General features: G+C 40.1%; 1 protein-coding gene across 1 annotated transcript in view; it reads left to right on the plus strand.

The window, feature by feature from the left end:
• LOC122813039 overlaps nucleotides 1–22618 on the plus strand; it is a 145147-nt gene that overhangs the window by 35424 nt on the left and 87105 nt on the right. Inside the window, exon 2 of the mRNA XM_044085149.1 lies at nucleotides 15770–15821. Coding sequence (XP_043941084.1) covers nucleotides 15770–15821 — 52 coding nt within the window. The remainder of the gene's footprint in view (nucleotides 1–15769; nucleotides 15822–22618) is intronic.

The following is a 22618-nucleotide window of genomic DNA, read 5'->3' on the forward strand; positions in this document are numbered from 1 at the left end:
AGTAAATATCCACCTTTCAGTTTATGTCTCCCAAATCTCATATGCTTAATTTTTGAAGTATTTATCAGCATATTATTTTCCTGTGCCCAAATGGTCAATTTAGTCAAGTTATTTTGCAGACACGCCTTATCTGTAACACATGTAATCAGTTTACCCAGTTTCAGGTCATCTGCATATAGACAGTAGAACACCTCAGATGAAAAAGTTAGGTCAGAAAGATACAATCTAAACAAGTAAGGACCTAGGACAGAGCCCTGTGTGACACCCTCACTTTAACCAAAGATTTCACCTGTCTAGTTGATGTATGATACTTGACATGTCCTATTTGTAAGCCATGCAGCTATCTGTTTTATCAAGAGTATATCAATACCTAGTTGTACTAATTTATTGCTCACTGTTTGTGTATGACCCTGTCAAATGCTGAAGTTAAATCTGTATAAATTACATCACAACACAATTTTTCATTCATAGCTGTTATTACATTGTTATAAAACATCATGTTAAAGGTGGTAATAGATTTGTTTTCAACATATGCATTCTGATATATGGTTTCATGTCCCACCCCATCCAGTTCTGACAATAACTTATCCAATATTACCTTCTCCATTATTTTTCCACAACATGATAGTAGACTTGTGGGTCTATATGACTCTGGGGTTCTCCTACCTCCCTTTCCCTTGAAGACAGGTTTAATAAGCGCATGTCTCCAATCTTGAGGAATCTCCCCATATTTATATGACGTAGTGAGGAATAGATATAATGGTACTATAAGTTCTTGCTGAAGTTTTCTCAGGCCATTGCTACTAACTCTGTCTCCTCCCTGCACTTTGTTTGAATCCAGTTTGCGCAGTTCTTTTTTAGTATATAATCTAATTTGATTCCAGTATCTGGGGTTATCTGGGTGTCACTAGGACAACGTATCACCCCTTTTGTGGAGCCAAACTGTTTTGCATAAGATTTTATAAATATATCTATAATCTGTTGTGTCTGAAAATAAATTTTAGAATCGGCATACAGTTTATCAATTTGTGTGTCTTTACTCCTTCCACATCCTATATATCTATAAAAAAGGGGTACTTGCGTATTATCACAACCAGATTTCTAATGCGTGACTACCGCATATAGTTGGTAGAGAAATCACAGACTGCAGACAGCACAGTCAAATCATATGTTAGAAAGTCTGTGTATTCCAAAGCATCTTGCAGTTTACAGTAGGTGTAATATAAACACTGACCTCACTGGGTCAGAAAAGTAAGAATTCTTCCTAGTCACATGTTTCAGAGAAGAAGTGAAAGTTAAACTACACCCACCCCCAGTGCCATATTCTCTTTATTTGTAATGTGGATGTTTTATTTATTATGTATTTCTTGTAATATATTGATGTTAAGGTAAAATCAAAACAGTAGTTCATAAATGCTCTGGAAAGTCAAGACTGCTTTATTCTGTCTTATTGCATATGGCTTTCTTACATGGTTCTTTTATGATTACGATGTCTGCAAGACTGCACAACTAAACACGCAATTCACCCACAGTACAGTTTTTCCTTTTAATCAGGGACTTCCCTGAACACTGGGGACATTTCAGAGGTATGATGCAAATTAAAGTGGTTGCAGTATTTTCTTCCACTGTGCTTTGCAGATAGGAAATGCAACACAATTCATTAAATCATGTCACTAAAGGATGCTACACAGGAAGAGGAATTTTTCTGTTATTCCTGTTCCTGTTTCAAATCCAATGCGAGTCAGTAGTAATTAAGAGTTTACACACCCCTTTTTACTTTAAGATTAACTTGTTTCGCAATCACGTTATGAATTACACCAGGTTACAAATCTGGTTGCGATAATACGTAAGTAGCTAAAAAGTTTCCTATTATGCTCAATGTCTTTATGTAAATTTTCTTCAATTCTGTCTTGATCTTTTCTCACACTATGCATAATCTGTTTGCCCAGCTTGTTTATTTCAGTTTTCAAAGTTGTAGTTTGACCTCTCTTCCATTTCTTATATTTTTTGTCTCTCTTCTTAATCAGATATCTTATTCTTCTGGAAATACATCACTCTGCTGATGTATCCTGATGTTAAGCACTTTTGATTTTTGCACTCAAACAATTTCTGTTTCAAATCTTTCCATATTCCATCTGCAGCTTTTCCAATGAACACTTTACTCCAGTTAGTTTTACATAGTGACTGTTTTGCTTCCATATAACCTGTATATAGGTAATCACCAAAGACTTGACCCTACTCAGTTTGGATTTGTCAAAGGGAGATTGTGCCTGGTAAACCTGGTAGACTGCTTTGAGACTGTCATAAAGACCATCGACGAGGGGGAGTTCTATGCATACTACCTAGACTTAGCCAAGGCTTTTGACACTATCCCCTACTCAGGCATCATTGGCAAACTCACCCAGCTAGGTATCAATCCTTATATCCTGCTATAACAAAATTGCAAAATTCGCCACCAACCATCCCCATAAAGCTCATCACTGTTCTGCTCTTCAACAACTAAACTGGCTAGAACTTCCAAACCTGTCAACATTAAACCAACTTACCCTCACCCATAAAATAATATACAGCCCCATTTCCTGCCCGGAATCTCAACTTTGGTTCAACTACAGGTCAACAGCAGGTACCTTAGGTCAGCCAATAGGACTCTGCTCAAAATCACACAATCTCATAACTACCATGGTGACTCCATCTGCTCAAACAAAATAGCTAATTACGGAAATGCTGTTCCCCAAAACATACAAAGCACCACCTGCCATTCCTCTTTTAAAACTAAAATAAAAGAATATCTTAAAAAAAACTAGATCTGCCCTTGTAGTCCTCCTGGATAAACTTCCTCTCTCCTAGTATCTCTTTCCACCAATGCTCTTCCTCCTCTAACAGCTGTAGTTACTTTCAATCCTTTAAAAATAAGTTGCCTCCTCCTCATAAATTTTAATCTCTTTCAAAATGTTCAGTTATACCCATTTCACACACTATTTTCACTATGTATGTACATTTTTTCATGTAACATGCCAGCTGACCACTCATAGATTACTCTATCAAGAATTTGTAGCTCTCATTCTAGTTTTGCTCCTATGATGTAATGAACTCCGCTAACTCATGTATTATATACTGTCAGAACTAGTTACTGCAATTCTTTATGTTCTGTATGTCTTTATTATTTTATTGTCTTGCTTTTGTTGGAGCTTTTCTTCCTGGGTCTCTGCTGAAAACAGGCTACTGGCCCAGTTGGACACTTCCCGGTAAACAAATGTAAATTAAATAAAATAAATATCATTAGATGGATCACTAACTGGTTTACTGGTAGAACTATAGTAAAAATAGGGGAATCCACCCCCAACAGCAAACCTGTAACCAGTGGTGTTCACAGGGGTCGGTCCTGGGACATCATCTGTTTGGAATGTATTTCTCCAAAGTACTAGCTAAAACTAAAGGTCTGTGGCTGACAAAGTTTGCTGATGACTGCAAACTGGTAGTGGTCATAGAATCTCCAAATGATGTCAACATCCTAGAAGAGGATCTTACACAAACAAATGACTGGTATCAAACTCAATGCATAAAAATGTATCATCATCCCTTTCAGTAAGAGCGATGCTCCTGACAACTACCACATCAACAGCAACACCCTAAGAATGCACTCAATGGTGAGAGATCTGGGCACACCATGTCTCCACATAGGTAAAAAGGACATTCTGTATTGCTCATTTCATAAGAAAGCGCATTGCCTCCAGAAAAAAAGAAGTTATAATATCCTTGTCCTCTTCTCTCATCAGGCCAATAATAAAGTACAATGCCTCTTTTGGTATGTACCTTCAAAGCACCTGCAGTAATTGGAGGGACCACAAAGGTTCCTCACAAGGAAAATTCAAGGTCTTCAGCATCTGTCCTATGTGGATGGTCTGAAGTCACTGTCACTTTATTCTGTTTCATATTACTCAGAAAATATCTCTGTCTTGCATTTAAGGCAATCTCTGACCCTGCTTTATTGGAAATGCTGCATGTCTGCAAGTCAAATGGTACACTAGTTACTCACTTTAAAGACCTTAACCTAGTACGTGATGTTAATAGAACCTACAGGAGGGATGGATTTGTCTCCCAGAGGTTACAACACCTTTGAAACAGACTCCGTCTTCATGTCAAACAGAGCACCTCATTGGACCTCTTCAAATGCAATTTGGACAATTGGATGGGTAATTGTAAATTCACCCTGGGGGTTCCATCTGTGTCCCTCTTGGACAGGTGCAATAGGTGCTGATCATGGAAATAAGGGTAGAACTTGGCTAGGTTTCTAAGGGCCCTAGGGCTGTTAGCCCAGTAACATCCTATGATCCTATCATTTTGACAGGCAGAGTACAGATTTTTCATCATGCATTTAGACATATGTCAGCTGAAGTAAGGAAGAGAGACTGACTTATGTGCAATTCATCAGTTGTCTGGTACAGAACAAAATGTTGCAGGGATGTGCAAAGCATTAGTTTATTATACTGGAAGATACCCATAATCTTGTTACACTGCCTTGTTCCTTTCATAGTAAGTATCAAGGTATCTTGTATGTTAAAACATATGCTCTTTCAATCTGTGTATAGCTATCATCCAAATAAGATAATAAATAAGTTCAGAATTTAAGCAGATCATTAATTAGTTCAGTGACTTCTTCACATCAGTATTCTTCACTGATTTACAACAGTCATTTGTAGAAATTCCTTCTGATATATTTCATAAAATAGTATTATTGTCAAAAAGCTGCATAGCTTCAAGTATGCAAGTTAGCATTCCTACCAGCCGAGCTGTAGTTTGACTAGACATAAGTCAAATTCATTAAATTCTATTTTAAAAAAACATTTTAATTGGCTTTCAATATGTTTGTCTTGCACTACTTTTACTTAATATAGTATTTTTAGAGTCACATCTCCTCAAGAAAAAGGGGGATTCCACATTGCTGTCATTTCTCTTCCAATGTGCACCATCAGACAGTGTGCGCAGCCTATTTAAAGAATGCCTGTATCACAGGTTCATAGGTTTACAGGACGATACTAGGCTATTGGCCTGGAGGCCCGTATAAGCCTAGTCAAGAATTTTACCCATGTTCTCACAATGTCAGCAGCTGTTTTCCCTGTCCAGCAAGGACACAGGAGAGATCCCAGGGTATATTGTCCATCCAGTCATCCACATTCCTCTTAAAAAGGGCTAGTGAGGTACTCTGCTTGACATGGAGAGGGAGTCTATTCCACAGACAGGGAAGTAACTGGGGCACAAATGTTTCCCACCAACAAGTTCTATTAATGTCACAGACCAGGTTGAGGTCTTGTGTATGGATTGTGTGAGTGGAGTTTGACTTATGGATATGCAGCAACTCCATCAAGGCTGAGTCTGAGATGGCCTTGTATGCCAGACACAGGTCACCTCTGAGTAGTATGCATGAGACTGAGTAGAGGGACAGGGCTTTAAGCTTGTCTGTGTAGGATAGTTGTTTGAGACCCTGGATGTTCCTGGTCATGAACCTCTTTGGTCTCTCCAACTGCTGCATGTGCTTGGCAAGGTACATGCTGAAAGGAGCATTGTATTCAATAATGGGTCTGATAAGGGATGAGTACAGAGATGTTATGACCTCCTTGTTCCTGGATGAAATACCTTTACTTGTGAGATGGGCCATGTTGATAGCTTTCCGTACAATGGAGGCAACGTGGTGGTCAAAAGTCAGGCTGCTATCAATCTGGATTCCCAAGTCCCTCATGACTGATTGCATGCTTAGTCCGTTGTTATTTATGTGATAATTAGTGGGAATGCCATTATCCCCAAAGGGGATAATGATGCATTTCTTGGCATTCAGTCTGAGATTGTGCTTCTGGCACAAGTCATTAATTTGGGTAAGGCCCTCTTGGAGGATGTTCACATCACCAGGGGAATTTATGACAGTGCCCAGCTTGCCGTCATCTACAAACTTGGTCAGCCACAGACCACTGGTTTTAGCTTGCACCTCAGAAAAGTATATCCCAAACAGTAGAGGCCTGAAGACTGATCCTTGGGGTACACCACTTGTTATGGGTCTACTACTAGAGGTGGCTTTCCCTGTTTTGACTGAGTGGGTTCTATCAGTAAGCCAGTTAGCTACCCATCTGGTAACATATAGGTTGATGCCTAGCTGGGACAGTTTATCTATTATGCCTGAGTAGGGACTAGTGTTGAAAGCTTTGGCTAGGTCAAGGTAGGCAGTGTGCACTGTCTTACCCACATCTATGACTTTGCTGACTGCTTTGAAGACGGTGACCAAGTTTAACAGGCATGATCTCCCTTTGACAAAATCAAATTGTGTGGGATCAAATATTTGTAGGTTGCCAATATCCTTGTGTATAAGGACCATGAAAATGTGTTCCATGGCTTTGCAGATCAGGCTAGTTAGGATGATAGGCCTACAACTGCCTGGGTCGGTGGACACTCCACCTTTGTGTAGACGAATGACAGTGGCTGTCCTCCATTCTGCTGGAATGAAGCTGGTGCACATGCTTTGGTTGAATAGGGTGCCTAGTGGTGCTGAGAGCTTTTGCCTGAGTTCACGTAGGACACAGCTAGGGATGTTGTTGGGTCCTATGGATGCTGTATTTTTTGCCTTTGAGTGGGAATTAATGACCTGCTCTCTCATGATGAGGGGAGGAGGGCTGGTGCTGGGAATGTCCTTGTTCACTGATTGGGGGGGGGGGGGGTCAGCTGGGTGAAGTTTTCACTGAACTTGTCTGCCAGTAGGTTGGCTATATCTCTGGTGTTTGTGTATGTGGTATTCTTGACCACCAATTCAGAGCAGATTTCGGAGTTACATTTGAGATTGTGAACATATGCGAGGAAGGCCTTGTGATTGTCCTTAGTGGATGTGGCCAATTTGGACTCAAAGTTAGCCTTGAGGATTAAACCAGTGACCTTATTTGCTTGTTCATACAAAGGAGCGATTGCTTCCAACTTTGCACCTGGTTCCTCTTGGTCCTTGATAGCAATATTTTATTTTTATTATAGAGTCTGTTTATTGCTGCTGTCCACCAGACAGGCTTAGTCTTCCTTGAGAAAGATGATTTGATCCTGTCAGGTATTGCTGAATTTATGCAACAATATAGGTGCTCATATAGTTTTTTGGTGTAGGCTTGGACATTAGTGCTTGTTCCAAAGGAAGCGATGGTGGCTGTAAAGCTGCTTATACCTGCTAACAGGAGGTTGTAATCAGCTTTGGAAAAGTTTTTTTGTTCAACCCTAGCGGGGGGGGGGGGGGGGGGTCAGGAGAGATGGTGACTTTGAAAGTGATTGCTTTATGGTCGGATCTTACCAAGAAAGTGATTGCTTTATGGTCGGATCTTACCAAGAAAGTGATTGCTTTATGGTCGGATCTTACCAAGACTCAGCACAGCTCCTCGTGGTGTCCTGCAGAGTTCTACAAGCAGCAGAGAGTGAAAGAGTGACTTTCCTGGATTTATAAGTATTTTTTCTGGCTTTCGCTTAAATTACTGCATCTTGACTGCATTTCGCTTAAAAAACAGCTCTGCATATTGTTTTTACTGTACTTGTGTTGAATTTATACTGTTAGCACTTTAAAAAGTTATTTTTTGTTTAATTTAATTGTTAGGCTAACACGCTCAAGTGTGCTAGCCGTTTTATAGCATTTACTGTTTGTTACTGAATCTTTTTCTCCTTTCTCTGTAAAAAAAGAAAAAAAAAAAAAATATCCTTGTTTTCCCGCTTTTCTGAACTAGAATAGTCCAGTCTTCAGATTTTGCTGATCTCTGGGCTTTGTCTTAGTTCCTGTGCTATCCATATCCTTATTTGGATAAGAGGAAGCTTCTTTGTTCACCAGTGGGAGTGGGGAGCACTGAGCAGCCTATTTGTCCCTAGAGGATTGGTTCCAGCCCAGCAACTTGTAGTTTATTGGCCATTTTGGGTCAATTCCCGGCTCTTTTCATCCCCCTGCTATAAAGCCCGTTTTTGCGCAAAGTTGCTCATAGAGCAGCATCGGGCAGTACCAGTTAATCAAGTTTAAACTATTTCTGGCTCCGTAAAGTCTGCTCTTCAATTTTTCCCTTAGAACTGTTCTACTTGCGATCTAAACAGCCTATACTCTATCTGAAAAGCTCAGCACTTGCTCCTAAAGCATTTTTATACAGGTAAAGCACTCTTAAACAAAAGAAAGTACTTCATTCACCTAAATTCCCTTGAGTACCCATTTCCCTATAGGTCCTTTCTGACTCAGTTACACAGCAATCTTTTTCACTATTTCTAGCATGTCGAAGGGTCAGTTGCTGGCGTCCTCTCCTGTTCAGCTGGGGAATCTGGGAATCTTGAAGCAATGTTACAATTGCCTCATGTACACAGACAACCCTCTCCTCCTCCCAACAAATACAAATATATGCGAGAGATGCAAGTATGTAGCCAAACTGGAGGCTGAGCTCTCTCAATTCAGTACTGGCAAGACCAGTCAGGAGGAGAAGGTAACCACGCACACCACAAACCCAGTCTCACATAGAACTATCACAACTGCAAACCAAACACCTAAACACACAAAAACATACTCGGAGGCGCTGATTAAAAATCTACCGAAACAACAGAGGCCTCCAAAGCAGACACCCAAGCAACCGCCACCTCAAGACATAGCACATGCAACACATAGTTCACAAAGTCAGTGTGCAAAACAGTCACAGCCCTTAAGGCCAAACAACATGCCAGACACACTTGTAATAGGTGAGTTCATAGTCAGACACACTGACATCCCGGTCACCAGACTGAACAAGAAAAAGGTCACAGTAAGCTGCCTGTCGGGAGCTAGAATCTGCCACATAACACAAGCACTCAGGTCACTCCACAGCAAGTGCAAATATGACTCAGTCATTGTACATGCCGGTGTGAACGACCTGAGATGTACCTCCCTGGACTACATGAAAAGAGACATAGAGGAGCTCTCTGATTATGTAGCCCAGGCCGGTATGACCCTGACCCTGAGCAGCATCTTACCCTCACCAAGAATGATGCAACAGTACAAAGACAAAATGATCAGTTTTAACAATTGGCTTAATTACTGGTGTCATTCTAGGGGGATCCAATGTCTGTCTGCTTGGGATGACATGCTTGACAAGCCACGCTGCTTCGCAAGGGATGGCTTGCACCTGTCACCCCTGGGCTTCCAGATATTGGCCAAGGCTCTTGCCACCCCCATAGTGCCTTTTTTAGGCAAGGCTCAAATGACAAACCTACCTCCCTAGAAAACACAAGTGGAAAAAAACTAAGGGTAATGCTGCTCAATGCCAGAAGTCTAAACCTCAAGATGCACGCCCTCGAAGCCCTCCTCAGTATGGAGAACATCGATGTCTGTGCAGTGACTGAAACCTGGGTCAAGGCTCCTGAGAGCACCCCAGCACTATCAGGTTTTACCTCATATCATGCTTTCCAGACCCAAAACTTGGACCAAACCACAAAAGGAGGGGGAGTATCCATATTCATCAAAGATACCCACACCTCCAGGTTAGTGGCAACGCATGAAGCATCGGAGACCATCTAGGTGCAACTAACCATAGGCAAAACTACCTTACAGTTTGTAGCATGCTACAGACCACCCTCTCAAACTCAGGAACCCCGCACAGCCTTCCTGAAGACACTGGAGAGTATGAATTTCTCTCCAAATACCATCATATTGGGAGACTTCAACTACCCAAACAAAGACTGGGAACATTACTCAAGCCCCAACACCCTAGCCCAAAGGTTCCTAGAATTCATAAACTCAAATGCAATGGAACAACTAGTCACCATTCCCACAAGAGGAGACAATATACTAGACCTGATCATCACAAACATGGGGACAAAATGCTCCACACCAGAAGTATATCCCTCTTTGGTAAGATCAGACCATAAATTAATCTCACTGGAAATCCACATCCTGCCCCCACCCTCTGCACAAAAGACCACAGTGAAGAACTTCTCAAAAGCCAACTTCACACTTCTTAAGACTGAAGTGGTATCCTTCAAGGCCCCTGGGCCAGTGGAAACCACAACCCACACTGCTGAATCCTTTGCAAATGCCTTCTACGGGCACCTTCAAAAATGCATGGATCATGCAATCCCAAATAAAACCAAGACTCATTCCCCCAAAGGCAGGCGCCCGGTCTGGTGGACCCCAGCCATAAACAAACCTTACAACAGGAGGAGGAAGCTATTACATGACAGAGCAAAATCCCTAAAAGGGAAGGCATCTCTGGTCAGTACTAGCAAAAAACTACAATCACTCATAAAATCATCCAAGGCCAACTTTGAGAGAAAAATCGCAAAAGACACAAAAGACAATCACAAGGCCTTCTTTAGCTATGTTAGAAACCTGGGTGGAAACTCCCAGATATGCTCAGAGTTAGTCCAAAATGACACAAAATACACTGAACCCACTGACATTGCCAACATTCTGGCAGACAGGTTCAGTGCAAATTTCTCCTCCCCCTCCCCCCTAAAAGGAGAAATAACTATCCCAGCAGAGTGTAGCCTCCCTAACATCTCAGATGCCCAGGTGAGAGCCGCCCTCTCTAAAGCTAAAAACACAGCATCAATGGGACCGGACGGTGTCCCGGGCTGTGTGCTACATGAACTCCAAGAGGAACTAAACCCACACATAAGGCTGCTGTTTAATCTTAGCCTTACTACAGGATACATACCTAAAGAGTGGCGTACGGCAACAGTGGTCCCACTTCACAAAGGCGGTGCTTCTACGGACCCTGGAAATTACCACCCCATAAGCTTGACGAGCCTGGTCTGCAAAGCTATGGAGAGGATCATTATGGAACTCATAAACAAAGACATTGGGGACCTACAGACATTGGATCCTACCCAATTTGGCTTTGTCAAGGGCAGATCCTGCCTTTTGAACTTGGTCAACTTTTTTGAAACAGTCACTAAGGCCATTGATGAGGGTAAGGCAGTTCACACAGCCTACCTTGACCTTGCAAAAGCCTTTGACACAATACCCCACTCAGGCATCATAGACAAACTCACCAGCTTAAATGTAAACCCATATGTCACAAGATGTGTTGCAAACTGGCTCAAGGACAGAACCCACAGGGTCAGAGTTGCTGGAGCTATGTCAGACTCTAAGCCAGTCACAAGCGGTGTCCCACAGGGCTCAGTCCTGGGACCCCTCTTGTTCGGCATTTATTTTTCTGAGGTACAGGCAAACATAGGAGGATTGTGGCTGGCAAAGTTCACAGATGACTGCAAACTGGGCGCCATAATTGATACTCCAGCGGACGCAAACATCCTTCAGAGAGGCCTCATAGAAACGGATAATTGGTGCCAGAGCCATGGCATTAAGCTGAACGCCAAAAAATGTATAGTCATACCCTTTGGGAAAAACAAGGTACCCACAAATTACCACATAGGTGGTAATCCATTAAGTACGGAAGAGATAATCAGGGACCTAGGGACCCAGGTTGACAGTAACCTCTCATTTGACACTCACATTGCCAAAGTGGTTAGGAAGACCTTCTATATTGCCCACCTTATCATGAAGGATTTCACATCTAGATCAAGAGAGGTCATTGTGCCCCTGTACTCTTCTCTTATCAGGCCAATGATTGAGTACAATGCCCCATTTGGGATGTATCTTACCCGACACCTGCAACAGTTGGAAAGAACCCAAAAGTTCCTCACCAAGAGGATAAAGGGTCTTAAACATATGTCATATGCTGCCCGACTGAAAAAACTCCAGCTCTATTCAGTCGCATACCGCCTACTCAGAGGTGATCTGTGCCTGACGTACAAGGCCATGCCCAATCCGGAATTAATGGACATGCGCCACCTCAGAAAATCCAAATCCATCAGAGCCACGAGAGCAAGAGACTTAAACCTCAACACAGAAATAAATAGGATGTGCTGGAGGGACAGATTCATAACCCAGAGGCTCCCTACACTCTGGAACGGAATCCCAATCCATGTTAGGCAGAGCCCCGCACTAACTCTATTCAAGAGAAATCTTGACGAGTGGATGGGAGATCGTAGGTTTACCCCAGGGGTCATCTCTGTGTCACTACTAGACAGAGGCACAGTAAACTAAACCCTAAAAGGGCATATTATTCTCATCCTAAGGGGTGGTGAAAGCCACACACACTCTGGCTAGGCTTATAAATGCCCTAGGGCAGATAGCCTAGTACGAACCTATGAACCTATGAACCTATGACACTGTAGGGGTGCTACAGTGACAACTCATGTTGGTTAGTTCCAGGTCCAGGATATTTTCATCTCTTGTGGGGGTTTCTACCAAGTGATCCAATGCATTGGCATTAACAAAGTCGAGGAATCTCTGAGCATTCATGTTTGAGCTAGAATAGGTCTTCTGCTCTATGGTTGGGTAGTTAAAGTTGCTGAGGATCAGGGTATAGGGTTGAATTTTGATGGATTCAAGTAAGTCCAGATAGGTGGAGTAGGCCTCCTGAGTCATGGTTGGAGGTCTGTAGTTAACTATGATTTGAATAGGTGTTTTGTCAACAGTTAACTGCACCTGGAATGTCTTCTGTGTGTCATACTGTTTGACCAGCCTGGAGGAGTGCATGTCTTTGATAAATATTGAAACTCCACCTCTTATGGCTTTGTAGCCCTCCATTTGTGGTCTAAACATATGTTAGGACAAGTAACCTGGAAAGGCTGGGGTGCACTCCACAGCTTTGAAACAGGTTTTGGTGACTGCACAAATGTCAGCATCTTCCAGGGCAAGGAATGTTTGCAATGAGTGCAGTTTCATGTTAACACTGCTAGCGTTTAGCAACATGACCTTTAAATTTCATTTAGAAGAATTTTTCCCGTTGGTAATTTTGTCCTCTTGACTTTGCCTAAAAAAGGCACTATGGGGAGGCAAGAGCCATTGCCAGAAGTCTGAAGCCCTGGGGAGACAGATGAAGCCCATCTCTGGCAAAGCATTGTGGTCTGTCAATCATGTTCTCCCAGGCTGTCAGGTACTGGATCCCCTTAGAATGACACCAGAAACTAAGCCAATTGTTAAAGTCAATCATTTTTTGTTTGTATTGAGGCATAATTCTGGGTGACGGTAGGATGCTGCTTAAGACTATGGACATACCTGCCTTGGACACATATTCAGTGAGCTCAATCATGCCTCTCTTCATATAATCCAGAGAAGTACATCTCAAGTCATTCACACTAACATGGACTATGACAGAGTCATAACAGCACCTGTTGTTGAGAGACTTGAGTGCGTGAATGATATGGCAGATTCTAGCACCTGACAAGCAACATACCATGACTTTCCCATTGTCAAGCCTCGTGAGGGGCACATTTGTGTGTGTTCCATGACAGAGTCTTCCATGACTAGTATGTTGGGTTTGTGGCTGGGCCTTAGAGGCTGTGAGACATAGGGATGTGCACTATGTATGGCGCTTGGTGCAGTGGGTTGTTATGTGCATGTGTGCTTTTCCTCAGAGGTCTCTTTAGTTTAGGTATGTTTTTGTTGAGAACCTTTCACATATGTAGGAATGTACTGTACAGGTGTGGGTGGTGTTAGAGAAGTGGTGTTTGTTTTGTTTGTGCAGACAGCCTTGTCAGTGCCAGATGTACTGGCTTGTGATTGAGACAGCAAGGATTCTAGTGTCTTAGTGTATTTGCATCTCTCACGTACTGTGTTCCTAGGTGGTAGAAGAAAAGGGTTATCTGTGTACATGAGCCAGTTGCTACACTGTCTCAGGATGTAGGATGTAACCTGACTAGCAGGAGAAGCCACAGGAAATTGTCTGTCCATGGTTGTCAGAATCTGTGGAAGAGAGATCAAGGATAGTAGAGTGGGTACTATCAGAATAGAGTACCTATAGGTGTGAGTAGGGCTGGATAAAATCAGCACAGTAGTTGCAAGGGAGAGTGTCAGTTACACAGGAGTGCTTGTAAGAAAAAAAATGCAACTGAGGTATCTTGCAATGGGTTAAAAAAGCGCAGCAGCAGTGTGTGATGAGCAAACAAGTGCAACACCCTGCAAACACAGGGTTTAGATACTAGAAAAGATGGAAGAATCCAGAAGCTCAAATTACTACACAGTCCTGCTAGCCCTGCACTTTCATCCAATCACTCATGCTAGAGAAGGTCAGGCAGCCCTGTTACTCTAATTAACTCAGTAACAAGCCCCTTCTAGCATAAGATGGTTGTAAAAAACACAGGAAACCCAAGAAGCAAAACAACTAGGTCTGGATACAGCAGACCTCTCTCCAGACTATGCTACCTGACTAGAACACAGAAACTTCACAGAAAAGCACAGACAGAGCACTCACAAACAGAACAGTACAACTCTCAGTACGAAAAAGCGGTTTACAGTTAAGTAATTCAATAAAAATAGAATTACAGTAAGGAAACACCATCTAGCAACAAAAATACAGTCAAAATAGTCTAAAGCAGTACAAAAATTCAGTGAAACAGTAAAAATAGCTTTATAACAGTGCAAAATGTAGTATATTAGCTGTTTAGCATAACTATAAGCATTAAAAAGTGCAATTCAATGAAATAAATGTAAAAAAAAAAAAAAAGACATATTCTGCTCTTGGAGTCTCAGGGAATTTCTGCTGTGCCACAGTGATGAATCACCACTCCTCAGCCTGGTAAAAACAAGCACAGCCCCCTGCAGACACAGGGTTTAAATGCCAGAAAAGATGTAAGAATCAATAAGCTCGAATTACTACCCAGTCCTGCTAGCCCCTGCACTTTCAACCAATCACTTGTGTTAGAGAAGGTCAGGCAGCTCTGTTAGTCTCACTAACACAGAAGACAAGCCCCTACCAGCATAAGAAGGCTGCCAGAAACACAATAAACTCAACAAGCAAAACAACAGCAGGCCTCTATCCTGACTATACTATCTGTCTAGAACACAGAAAAGCACAGATAGCGCACCCACAAACAGTAAATACACCTCTAAGTATGAAAAAGCAGTTTAGAGTTAAGTAAGTCAATTAAAATGCAACTACAGTAATGAAACACTATCTAGCAATGAAAACACAATTAAAACAGTATAAAACAGTACAAAAATGCAGTGAAACAGTAAAAAGGCTTTATAACAGTGCAAAATGTAGTAGATTATCTGTATAGCACAACTATAAGCATTAAGAAGTGCAATTCAATGAAATAAATGTTAAAAAAAATGTATTCTGCTCTTGGAGCCTCAGGGAATTTCTGCTATGTCACAGCGATGAATCACCACTCCTCAGCCTGGTAAAAACAAACACAACCCCCTGCAGACACAGGGTTTAAATACCAGAAAAGATGGAAGAATGATAAAAGGGTTAGAAAAAGAACAAAACAAAACTGTTACCCTTCAGCAAACATTGGTAATAAATAACAAAGCCAACAGTCCACAACCAGTACTGCCATATTTTCCAAAGCTTTTCTTAAACCATACCTTTAGATCTGTGCTGTGGAATTGTATAATGTCTTTTCATTGCACCTAGTCAGAAGTTTTCAAACTGATGCTTATTTTGCATCTTCCGTCCAGGACCATGAAGTGTCATACTGTGTACTCAGGTTAAGAAGGAGGGATAAAAAATTATACAGATGTAGTACTGTGAAACTGTGAACAACAGTTCATTAATGATTTTGAAATTACTATACAGTAAATGCTGGCACAATTGGCACATGAGACAGTCATTTCAAAGCAGGAAGCAAAAGTGAACATAAAACTATCAAAAGTTAGTGGATTACTGTCTGCATCTTAATATAATCATTATCTGTGAAAGATAGAAATGTTAAATTTAAAACTGTTTTTTTTTTTCAACAGAGGCAGCCTTTATCAGCACGAACTATCGGACCATACTCAAAAGCAGCATATGGTGAGATTTGAAGATAAATAGAGTGACTATTCAGTATCTGTAATAGATTATATTCAACAGTTTCTCTGCTTAGGAATAAAGGATTATCTCCTTCAGTGTTTTGTTTCATTTTCTCTAAGTCATCTGACTTCTTTCTTTTACTACTCCCCCCAAGAATGTTATATTATACACCCTTCTAAGTACCAGTTTTTTCCTTTTCTTTTTGGCTTTCACCTTAGCTACTCTCCTGATCTACTAGGGGTTTTTTTTTTTTTTGCTGTATTAAAATTTTTAATATGTTCACTGATTTGGTCATAAGATTCATGTGACAAATGAAAGTTTCTCTCTTCGTGAGTTCATTTGTGAAAATGCTACTTTTGGTCAAAATGGTAATGCTACAATTTTGCCAGTGGTACTACAAAAATAATTATATTTTATGGATGACAGGGCACTGTTTACAGATGTTAAGAATATAGGATTCCTGTATTAACCTGGTTATAAGAATAGAGACTGGATATGTAAAGGTGTTAGCAGCTATTTTGAAATATTCTGCAGGAGGGTTATCTGCAGAGGGGGAGCAGGGTTTAAGTATGGATAATCATTTTTTGAAGGCAGTGGCAACTGGTTTTAGTGTGAGGGTGGGGGTATTAGTAGAAGGGTAGACATAAATTAGGGGAGTTAGGAAAGGATTCATTGATGAGGATGGTTATTCAGCCAGTGAAGTACAAGTTAAACGTAGTGGCTGTTTCTAAGGAGGAGTCATTGGGACAAGCATTAAGGGCATCATTAGTTCCTGGGTGTAAAATTATTTAATGGATTACCAGAATTTTGGAGGATTATTTCAATGGTTCTTTTCCAAATCAGAATATTATTGTTTTTTATCAACACTGAATTGATATTTTGGTAAGTTTGAAAAGTTCTTTACAGTGCTGTAGGTTCTGTGGAGTTTTACGTTTCTGCACATCTTTCCATGCTTTGTCTCTATATTTCATAAGACAGGTAAGGCAAGGGGCAAAGTTAGATTTTGCTCTCTTCCTTATGTAGTGGAACAAAGCTGTTTGGATGCTTAAACAAATTAATAAAACCATTCTGCTGCCTCATCTAGTGACAAGACTTATAGAAGAGTCCAGTTAAATTATTTTTAGTAGCTTAAATGATTCAAGGTTAAACTTTAAGAGTTTATTAGTATTTTTCGATTCTTGTTTTTGGCATGGTAAATAATATGTCTGATAGCATATGCAGAACAGTGATCACTAAGAGATAATAAGGATTCCATATGCAGTGCAATTGCAAGGATCAGAGAGAGTGCAGAATCCAGTCACAAATCAGACTAGTGACCTGGGATTTGTTATAGTAAATAGGGGGGATAATAAGCTGTTTGAAGCCATGAAGGTTAATGGTAAAAGACAGATAACTAAAAGTGAAAATTTTCCAGTTAATGTTGACATCACCTAGGATAGCTATTTAATTGTGTGAAAGTAAAAGATGTCTTCAAGGGTGGTTACATTATTTCCAGGGTGGATAACTAGAACGATTATACAAAGGAGTAGTTGGCCATTTAATTTTATGTAGGAGATAAATAGCTTTGCATTACTGAATTCGGGCAGACTTTCTAAACCTAGAAACTTCATATGTGTTAAAGTGGAGGATAGCTATCCCTCTAATTGTTCTGGTTTTCCTGTCTACTCTAAAGATGCTGTATCCTGAGGAAAAAAATCTGAGTCTTTTATATGAGATTTTAGCCATGTCTCATTTAGGGCAAAAAACCTGGTTTATAATGAGAGATCAAGGCATGCACTTCAGGAAATCTTATTACAAATGCTACATATATTTATGGAGGTAAAGTATAGTTGTTTAGAGGTATTAGATGTGAGCAGAGGGGTGTAAAGATGGAAAGAGGGCATGGGTTATTGTGTGTCCCTCCTCACAGTATAATTCTTAAGAAATGTTAATGTTGGTGGCAGTGAAGTGGTGTTATAATGGTAATTTTGATTTATAAGTTTTGCTTTGTTCTGGGATGATAGTGTGAAGAGATAAAAATGCTGTATTTAAAGTAAAGAGTAGGTGAGCTGCTTAATAGATGTATATAATTTCCTAGTGAATAATTTTGGAGAAAATGGTTTAAATGGAGTCTGATGGTGGGGCGGAAATTGTGGTTATAAGATTAATTTGAGAGTCTGTGAGGAAAGAAAGTATTAAAAGAAGTAGAGTAGAGTAGTTAAGCTAGTGAATAGCATACTTATATGATATGATATGATGAGTAGGCAATGATATCATAATCTTGTCATGAGGTGGAAAGGCAATGAAGTTAATAAAGTTAGAGATAAAGATCTGTAAAACTTACAGTGATGTTAGGGAAAGTTAAGAGTGATAAGAGCTGTGAGTGTGCTGGATAAAAAGTGAGATAGATGCAGCTGAGATTCCAAAAGAATAGTGAGTTAATTGGTTAACTGTGAGCTAGACGGAGTTGAGAATTGAAGTATTGAGTATGAATAAAAATAAGGCAGTAAGGTAGAAAAGGAGGATGAGTTGTGTGAAGTCAGGAGTAAAAATAAATTACATGAAATAAAGTAGTTTAATGGAGCTGATAGCTGGTAAGGGAATAGGTGAGTTCTTAAATCAGAAGAAAGGGAGTGCAGTAGTGCAAAGGGGGGAGAGTGAACGTTTACTGGGCAGTCACAGAATGACTGAGTGGGAAAGACAATGTCAGAAGTACTGTGGTGGATGCTATATCAACAGAGTAGGCATTGAGTGAGAGAATGAGGAAGTAAGAAAGAGAATATTAAGGCTACTGTGATGGATGGTATAGGTAGGTGAAAAAATTCTTTGTTAATTTTGGACTTTGAGACTTCTATGTGATATTGGACATTTTGTTGCTGAACAAGACAGACACAATGGTATCTGAAATTACTATTACTTTCTTGTTGATGTAGGGAATTGTGAAGTATGTACCTGTTTTTTGGGGCATTTTTAAATGTACGTTTAACTTCAAATGCCATAGAGTTTATTTTATTGGTGTTTAGTAACAGTTTGGGTTCAAATATCCAGTTTTATAGAAGCAAACAATCTTTTCACAGTTCTTTGTCTGATAATAATTTGTGAGCAGGTGGATTCATAAGTCACTATGATGTTAGCATATAATATTGCTGGTATTTGTGGAAGGTCAGCTGACAGTCTTGCTTATAAATACAACAGAATATGAAATTGGATGGAGCCTTTAGGATTTAACACTGAGTGGAACTTCTAGGAAGGTAGCTGAACCTATTAGGACTGCTAAACTTCTAATATGAAGCTTGCAAACAATGAGAGAACTTGAAGACTAAAGCCTGCTTTGATGAGTGAGTTAACTAAAAACAATATTAATTCTCTGTAATTGTGAAAGTGATCTGTTAGTTGCCTGAAGATGAGCTTTTTGAAAATTTTAGGTAGGGTAAGTAGGATAAAAATCAGTCTTAAATTCTTGGTGGATGTAGCTTTGTTACAGGTTTGCCAACTGCTTGTTTACAAAGAGCTGGTATGAAGCTTGTGGTAATCTATAACTTGCACAAGTATCATCTTTCAATTAATTGGTATGATGTTTTTGGTAATTCATAAACTGTGCATTTGTTTGACTGGATATAATAAGTGATCATTGTCAAGTGTAATGAACCAGACATGTAAACCATCTTTTCTGGCAAGAGCAGCAGAGGTGATATACATTTTAAAATAGCTCATTGTATTAATTCTAAAGGAAAAATCATATGTGAATGGAGGAAGTTAATTGGTAAGTTGGTTATGTTGTTTTGTGATTGTATTATGATGGAGTCTGGAACATGTATTTAAGAAGTCTGTGTGGGTGATTTTTCCTAAGGAGTAGGATATGATGTCATGAATAAAGGGCTTTTATAATGTTTGCCTCCTGTTGGTTTGTGCACTCACTGACATTAAGGATAAAATTTTGTTGAGAATATCTATGAGAGTTAATGATGAAGTTATTAGCCATTAAGTTACATCTTTGCTATTTCTTAATATGTACAAGGCAGAAAACAAATAGGGATAGAAGGTAATATGTGGTTGTTTGTTTTTCTTTCGGCTTTTCCCGGTTAGGGGTTGCCACAGTGGAACTCCGGTCTGCTAATGATTGGCAGTCATTTTTTTATGGTGCCGAGGTGCCAGTCCGATGCCCAATCTTCAACAAAGGCATGCCCATTCATGCATGTCTTTCAAACACCACTCGACCATGGGGAAGACATGCAGACTCCACGCAGAAGGCGCTCCAGCCGAGAATCGAACGGGAGAACTTCTTGCACCATTTTACTTTCTAATATTATTGTGAGCAAACCTATCTGCAGAGTACCCTGGTTTGTTTATGGCAGGGCATGCAACATCAGGCAATATAAAAGGAGATTCATATTAAAAATGCAGTCATTGTTATTAAGAATGGTGCATTTTCTTGATATAGTACAGATCTGTATACTGAAAAAAATGGTACATTTGCCTGCCTAAATGGAGGATTGACTTGTTTTAACAAGAGGTTGTGAAGTGTTAAATCAGAGGTGTTGCTTATATTGTCTCACTCATTTGTCACTAGTTGTATGTAGGCAACTCAGAGCATTCTGTGTAATGGAGACACACTTCAGCATATGACAGATTTCTAAAATATGCTTACCGTACATTGTTTAAAAATATGATAGATGGTGATTGCAAGTGTTCCATTAAATTTCAAGTTTTGGATGTTTTATTCAAAATCCCTTATGGATAGAATTTGAAAAAAATTATTAGTTTTAAAATCAAAGTGGATACTGAGCATAGATGACTTTGTGGGTAATGCTCTGAATTAATTGTTTTCTGTAAATCCCCTTTATTTACAACCAAGGGTGCATATACATTGAAAGGTCTAGTGATCATAATTTAATTAATTTCAATGGTATTTTTGTTGTGTTACTTTTAGTTTTGTGTTTAACGTGTTAACTTAAAGAAGGACTGTTTGCCCAAAAGCTGATTTCACATTTCATTAGTGTTTTGCTCTTTACCATTAACATTTAGTGTCCTGCATTTTGGTATTTCCAATTGTTAATTATACTGTGTTTTAGTCCTGTTTTCTAAGAAACAAATTGCGAATATAGCAGGTATACTTGCATGTATGATATTTATGCCCCGATAGGATACGTGTGTGTGTGTGTGTGTGTGTGTGTGTGTGTGTGTGTGTGTGTGTGTGTGTGTGTGTGTGTGTGTGTGTGTGTGTGTGTAAGCAGTATGGCACATGGATTATAGCAAAAAGCAATGCAACAGGGGAGATCAGGACAGGCCAGAATTGAAAGGGAGTCAGTAGAATGGACTAAGAAAGGAAGAAAAGCCTTTTTTAGCATAAAGCTGAAAGACAGGATTGAGGGATAGAACTGTTCTTACTGAGTAAAGATGACAAGGAGATCACAGAAGAATGAAAAAGGCATTAGTATAGAATAAATACCTTTCATCAATCATCATAAAGAAAAAGCAATGGGAGGTTGTCAGTGTTGGAAGACAGCATGGCTGAATGCAGAATCCAGTGGATAGACACAGGGATAGTGATTTCATAGTTTCAGAGGCAACTTGTTGCCATAGGGAGGAAGAAGCACAGGGACCAGATAGGCTGCCTATCAGAGTTCTCAGAATTCAGTGCTTTGTGTTGAAAGACTCCTGATGAAGAGCATAACCACACCACTGGCTAATGCTGAAGTGCCAAAATACTGCAAGACAGCAACCGTGGTGCTGTTGTAGGAGAGAAGTATAAAACTCATGAGACACTAAAAGTTTGTTAACTCAACAATCATGGTTAAGATTTAGAGTTGACCCAGTAGTCAGGGACTTAGGGACACACATAGATAGTAATCTAGCCTTTGATCATCATGTGTCTACAGTGGTGAGGAAATCATTCTATGTTGCATAACTTATAATGAAGGTATGGCATCTAAGTCCAAGGAAGTCATTGTTCCACTGTATTCAGCATTCATCAGATCTATCATTGAGTACAATGCATCCTTTGGTATGTACCTAACCAGGTATATCCAACAACTGGAATGTCCACAGAAGTTCCTCACTAAAAGAATACAGGGTATAAGTAATATGTCCAATGCAGACCGCCTCAGGACCCTATCCCTGTATTCTGTCTCCTGCAGGCTTTTGAGGGGAGATCTATGGCTGGTACACAAGGCATTGTCAGACCCCACTCTGATGGACCTCCTCTACATCCACAAAACAAACAGTAGAAAATTACCCATTCTAAAGACTTAAACCTTGCCTGTGATATAAATAGGACCTGCTGGAGAGATAGGTATGCATCCCAGAGACTAACCCATCTATGGAACAGGTTCCTCATCCATGTGAAGCAGAGTTCCTCCCTAAACCAATTAAAGTGCAATTTGGACAATTGGATGGGAAACCGGAAATTCATCCATGGTTTGGCACCTATGTCTCTAATTCAAACAGATAACCTGTAAATGGTTTATCTCCCAGGCCCATGCTTACTCTTATCAAGGATACCAGAACTTGTCAGAGATAATGAATGTATGGCTAGGCTTAAAAAGGCCCTTGTGGTTGTTAGCCTAGTAAACACTTATGAATCTATGAACCTAAGAAAGTCATGTAGTGGTTTTGATTAACAGATCATATAGTTTATAAAGTAAAGTCTCTTCACTGACTGAAATTACCTTGACAGTGCCCACCCTTCTGGGGCACATCCTGCACCCAGGATGGAAAAACAATCCTGGCCTGCATGAATTTAAAGGCATTCATTCAGTTTTCAAGATTTATGTTATAGGAAGTAAGGGTTTTATCCAGTCTTATATGTGAATGAAGAT

The sequence above is a fragment of the Protopterus annectens genome, chromosome 10.part0 (assembly GCF_019279795.1).
Source record: "Protopterus annectens isolate FY-2018-M chromosome 10.part0, PAN1.0, whole genome shotgun sequence".
In the NCBI taxonomy this organism is placed as follows: Eukaryota; Metazoa; Chordata; order Ceratodontiformes; family Protopteridae; genus Protopterus; species Protopterus annectens.